At 52.9% G+C, this 6,000-nt stretch overlaps 1 protein-coding gene across 6 annotated transcripts in view; it reads right to left on the reverse strand.

Annotated features, from left to right (window-relative positions):
* The window catches only part of MECOM (MDS1 and EVI1 complex locus), a 359,475-nt gene extending 353,781 nt beyond the window's left edge, over positions 1–5,694 (reverse strand). For 3 of the 6 annotated variants that reach the window (XM_062582201.1, XM_062582198.1, XM_062582199.1), the window contains exon 1: positions 5,430–5,678. In XM_062582201.1, coding sequence (XP_062438185.1) covers positions 5,430–5,466 — 37 coding nt within the window. In that variant the 5' untranslated portion in view covers positions 5,467–5,678. Of the gene's footprint in view, positions 1–5,429 lie in introns of all 6 variants that reach the window. The other 3 variants (XM_062582197.1, XM_062582204.1, XM_062582202.1) reach the window with 3 other exon arrangements.
* Between the last annotated feature and the right edge of the window lie 306 nt (positions 5,695–6,000).

Below are 6,000 nucleotides of genomic sequence, written 5' to 3' on the forward strand. Positions count from 1 at the left end.
CCCAAGGAACAACATATAGGCTTGTATATAGTGGTGAAGTCCACACACACATCAACTCTGTGTCTGTGCGCCCTGTACAGGTCCACAAAATTTCAAAGCTGTACAGATGTACAGATGTACGTATGTAGGTGTACAGGCCACCAGCACCCTCAGAAATCTATAGATACTGCACTTCATCTCTAAACAAGAACATACATTAACTGCAATTGCTGATACCAAATGTATTTTACCTGCCTTTCTCTCTGTATGTGATCCCATATATACAGGTTTTTATATATAGCTCCTTGCCAAAAACAGAAGTGTTACAAATGCACACGCATGCACACAGAGACACATATACACATACATGAGCTTAAATAACTAGGTGAATAGGTGAATATGAACACTAATAGCCATTTATGGCAACAACAATGAAAGCTGTCCCTGGAGCCCGCCTATGGTACAGCAGCCAAAATGATTGAGTATCTACAGGGCACTGCTACAGCAATGGCACTCACATGGGCCTCCTTTTAGAAATGATTAATATTTAACTGACTTTCTGAACCTGGCTTTGTTTTTAGTTATGATTAGATAGCATGGTGCACAGAGCAGTCCCACTAAGTACCTTGTGGGGTGTCCAAACGGCTTCCACTCACGCTTCATAAGGAGAGGGACAGAGAGAGAAAGGAGAGAGAGGAAGAGATATAAGGCAGTAAAAAAATACGCTCAGCTCTGTTTGTGTTTGTTTGGAAAGAAAAGGGGGAAAAGCTGCCTGAGAGGCCAGTGTAATAAGATGCTGTAGCTTTTATGAAAGAGGTGAAATAATTTTAAACACAGACACACAATGAGTTTATTTATTTAGAAACTTGTTAAATAGAGTCTGGGAATTCAAATATTCAATGTTGACATTGTACAGAGCTGGCAGGGAGCCAGGCTCGGCTCTCTGGAGGGACCCAATGGCCACGGCGCCCAGGCCCTCGCCCCTCCCAGCCCACTAAATAGGTAAAAGCCATTAGTTATACCCACAAGCAATATCTGAATCCGAGTCAAATAATGTTGCCTCAGCCAGCCAACTTCAAAGGCGTGTAAGTGTGTTTGGCTTTTTAGTGCTGGAACTGCAGCAATATGTCACACTTTTGAAAGAGTTTTGTAAACAGTTCCTTCCCCTTTGTAGAAACATTTCTTAAGTTTCTTGTACCCCATGTAAACAGCGTTAATTAACAAGGGTTACATTTTTCATTTACAAGCAGGGCTATATTAATAACGAGCTCGCCTTTCAGACTGTCCTTTTTCTTTGTGTCTCTTTTTCTCCCCCCCCCCCCCCCACCACCACCGTGGACTGCCCAGCCCTGCCGGGGAAGCCGCCGGGAGGACCGGGGAGCAGGCGAGGGGCTGCTCCTCAAGGGGATGCTTGAGGGGCTGCTCAGCACCGTAATGGCAGTGCTGGCCCGAGTGGCAGAAAGTTGTTCCCGAAATCAATGAAGTCTATTGAGCCTGACTAAGAGACATGAAAGTGAGAGAGTGAACAAGAGAATGAGAGAATGAGAGAGAAAGAAGGAGGAGGGGGAGGAGAAGAAGGGCGAGAGGGAAAGAGAGAGACAGAAAAAGACAGACAGAAGTGGGAAAGTGTGTGAGAGAAAGAAATAGAGATAAAGAAAGTGATAAAGGGATAAAGAGAGAAGGAAAGGAAAGGAAAGGAAAGGAAAGGAAAGGAAAGGAAAGGAAAGGAAAGGAAAGGAAAGGAAAGGAAAGGAAAGGAAAGGAAAGGAAAGGAAAGGAAAGGAAAGGAAAGGAAAGGAAAGGAAAGGAAAGGAAAGGAAAGGGAAAAGAAAAGAAAAGAAAAGAAAAGAAAAGAAAAGAAAAGAAAAGAAAAGAAAAGAAAAGAAAAGAGAAGAAAAGAAAAAAGAAAAGAGAAGAAAGAGAAAGAAGAGCCACACACATGCTCTCCATCCTGAAAAGGGTTAATGAAGTGCCTCGCGAAAATGTGCCCGGCATATAATGGGAACGTCTCGGCCGTCCCTCGGAGGCTCCCGTGCCTGCAGCCCGCCGCTCAGAAGGCAGCCGGGGACAGCGCCGCGCCGGGCCGTGGCGGGCGAGGGCGGCGGGGCCGGTGCTCCGCGCGGAGGCTCCCCGGGGCCGGGGCCGAGCCGGCGGCAGGCAGCGGCGCGGCCGAAGACGAGCGGCGGCGAGGCGGCAGCGCCGAGGCGCGGGGCGAGGTGTCTCCCCGCACTGCCGCCGGGCTGCGCCGCCTCCCGCCAGCGCCTCCGCCGCCGGCAGCGCCTTACTCGCCTGCCCCGCGCTACGGCGAGCTGCGCCGGGCTGCAGGGCTGGGGAGCGTATGTACACAAAGTGCCAACCGCAATAAAGACGTACTAAGGCAGAGGTAATGGTAAAGTAATGGCAAATAAACAGCCTCGCTACAAGGGCTGAGAGCCTGGACATGGCAAACATTCTCCTTCTCAAAAACAAATTCCCGGACAGAGTCTTAAACAGGCAAATAAACTTGCCAGCTCTGTTTTTCAATCAAGGCTTTTAAGTACTAGACTGAGGCAAATTACAGGCGCAGGAAAACCTGCTGAAACTTAGGAAAGTGTTATTTTACTATCTCAGATGGTTAGAGGGATCTGGATCTACCTTGGCTGCACTAAATTGCCTGTAAAAAAGTGGTGATAAAGTGTAAAAGTAACAAGTGCCTCCTTATTCACGTGTGTTCCCCTAATCTGATCACCTTCTGTCCCTTTATGAGGCTACTGGGTGGCTCGGGGCTACCCCTGGGCTGGCTGCAGGGCTCCGGCAGCGTGCGGGCTTGCAGCGGACCCGTGCTGGGGCGGGGGTTATTCGGGGATACGATTTCATCAGGTGGGCACAAACTCAGCGGAGCAGAAAAGCGGCTGCCCCGGGGGCCGGGGGCCTGCCCCAGCGGAGCGCGGAGCGGCGCGGGCCGCGCAGGTGCAGCGCGGCGCGGCCGCCGGGCCCCGCACACCGCGGCCGCCGGGCCCCGCACGCCGGCCGCGCTCTCCCGCACCCCCGGCCGGGCTCCGCGCACGGCTCCCCGTCAGCCCGCCTTCCAGAAATGTGGGAGGGAGAAAGAGTTTAGCTCGTCTTTTCCCTTATTTTTACAGCTGAATATTTAAAAAATTCACTGGCTGTTCCCAGCGTAGCTTCTTTTGTTTCTTCTGATTTTTCTCCTTTTTTTTTTTTGGGGGGGGGGGGGAGGATCCCTAAAAATATTTTTTCAATTTTATACAGAGGCTAAGTAACTGCGCTCTTCAGATATTCTCCCTTAATTGCAAGCAAAGAGCTTTCCTGAATATTAGCGAAAATCACACAATCGGGGCGATTTTTATTTCACGCACAAAGAAGTAAAAGTGAAATAATAAAAGAACTGAATTTGATCCCGATTTATACGATTTTCCACGTAATAGCGTGGAAAGCGTGAATAGCGTGAAGGCTATACAAAATGTTTTTTATTCACAGCATAGAAAGAAAGAACTGAAAAACTGAAAACTTTTCTTATTGAACGACTAAATTACAGGGGTCGCACACAATCCTCCTTCCACTTGCCATCAAACCGAGACGCTCTTCGGGGGAAAAGAAACAGTATTTCAAAATACAAAAATCCCAGCTTTTTAAATATGATTTCCTTTATGGACGGACCGTAACTGAAAGATTATATAATGCAACGCATCTGTCTGGGGGAAACTGCTGTTGCAGCAGCGAAAGCCAAGACATGCAGCCCAAATAAGAAACTTTTCAAATGGTCAGATCTATCCCTGCAGAGCAGCGGCAGCAAGAGCCCTGCAACGTTATACATGAAAGAGAAGGAAAAGAAAGGAAAGGAAAGGAAACCTGATGGTTTGGTAGGGGACGCCGCTTTTTTTTTTACATAATTAGCCCCAAAGCAGGGATGGTAACCTGGAGATTTAGTAATATGTTTGTTTTCAAATTGTGTGCACTATATTATCCGCTTTTAAATCACCTAATCAAATGCAGGTTGTTGCTGTTATTGTTAAGTTTCAAGGAAAAGATGATGATGATCCAGAGAGATCTTTTCCTTCCCCTTTTCCACGCTGTTCTATTTTTTCCCTTAACAAATAAAAAGTAAATAAGCATCTGCTTTTTACGTCACGCAACTTATGCAACATTTCATCTGACTTTTTTTTGACTGCTCATTTTTTTCAGTGGAGAATGCAAGTTGCAATCGACATGAAATTCAAGTGAAACTTGCCCAGATGTGTCAATGAAAATAAAGACAGCTGCTTTTAAAATAGGACGCGAAAGCTGGCGAAGTTTTGTTGTTGCTTCCCTCTTAAAAAAAATGCTACAGTTAGAAGCAAAGATCCCTATCATAAGGGCGAAACAGATGGAGTGAGCATAAGACAAATAATTAAATAAATCGGCATTTGCGTGTCGATGGCTGAGACCTAGCCTAGCAGAATAGAGACCTTCGGGCGGTCAAACTGTACAAAAAGTGCTGGAAAGGCGCCTGAAATTACAACATTTAGATCAACTTTTAACGGGTGACTCCAGCAGGCTGGGAACTGCTCCGCGGTGTCCGGCGGCCCCGCTCGCCCCGGCGCATCGCGGTGGAGCTGCGGGCGGCTCCCGCTGCCCCGCGCCCGGCCCCGCCGCCGGCCCCTCCCGCGGGGGCCGCCCCGGCTCCGCGCCCCTCCGCGCCGCGGCTGACAGCGCCCGCGGGGCTGCGCGCTGGGGACCACCAGGGCTCCCCGTGCAGAGCCTCCCTGCAGCACCGCGGGCTCTCCGCGCATGCAGCGCTCCCGTGCCCGGCTGCGCTTCATTTTACCCGGCTACACACACCTACACATATAATGTCTTGGGCTTTTTTTTTTTTTTTTTTTTTTTTTTTTTTTCATTTGGCGCAGAAGCCCCCGGGGCGAGCAGGGCCAGTGGGGCCCCGTGAGTCCTGCACCGGCAGCCTGTGCGCGGGGGTCTCCGCTTCCCCCCGTAGCCTGCGGCAGACTCGCCACTGGCTCCCCCCTCCCCACCCCCGTGTGCATGGATGTGCACACACACGAACGCGCACACACACGCACGCACACACACAGCCCCCAGCCCTTGCAGACAGCCGACAGCGCCCACTATAGGGCCCGGAGCCTCTCGCAACCCCCCCCCTTCGACCCCCCCCCTCCAGCCCCCGGCAGCAGCAGCAACTTCCAGCGCTCGCCACTGAACTTTTCCTCAACTCCTTCCCCACCTCCCGCCGGGCGCCCCGCAGCCCCCAAGCCGTCTCCCGGCGGCCGCGGCCCCCGCCCCCCCCCCCCGCCCGGGATGCGCTGCCGCCCGCCGGGCCGGCTCCGGGGCCGAGGCCGGGCCGGGCCGGGCCGGGGATGCTGCAGGTTGCCTGCGAGCTCCGCGGCGCATCAGACATGTCTATGCAACATGGCAGAGAGCGAGGGTGAAAAGCCAAGAGAAAGGGGTATTGCACCTACTTGCGGCCAGCTTCCTCGCCCTGCCTTTGGATCGCATGCTGCCAGTCCCGCGGCCGATGCTGGCGGGGGGGGGCTTTATTTTTTTTCCTCCTGGAGCTTTTCCTCCTTTTTCGCTCCCCCTTTCCCTCTCTCCTCTCCCTCTCCCGCACACACACTCTCCCTTTCTCTCAATCCCGGCTCGCTATCTCTCCAGCATTGTCAGTTTGGACACCTTCGCACATGCGCACGGGCGGCTCCCCCCCGCTCTTCAACATTTCAGCGCCGCCAAAAAAAGTTTGCAGCGATCCATCACTGCCGGTGGGGACCCTGACAGCCGGCACCGGGGCCGGGCCGCGCCGGGGCCGCCGCGCCCGCTCCCCCGGCGCCGCCCGCCGCCCCGCCGGCCCCTGCCCCGTGCCGCGCGGAGCCGCCGCCGCCGCCGGCGCGGCCCCGGCGCGGGGGTGCTGCCGCCGCCGCGGAGCGGAGCGGCGGGCTCCGCGGACCGGCGCGCCCGCCAGTATTTATAGCGGCAGAAATCGCTTTTGCTCCCGCCGTGGCAAGAGTTGGAGAGTGGAATAAATTACACTTTCTT

The sequence above is a fragment of the Rhea pennata genome, chromosome 9 (assembly GCF_028389875.1).
Source record: "Rhea pennata isolate bPtePen1 chromosome 9, bPtePen1.pri, whole genome shotgun sequence".
Lineage (NCBI taxonomy): Eukaryota > Metazoa > Chordata > Aves > Rheiformes > Rheidae > Rhea > Rhea pennata.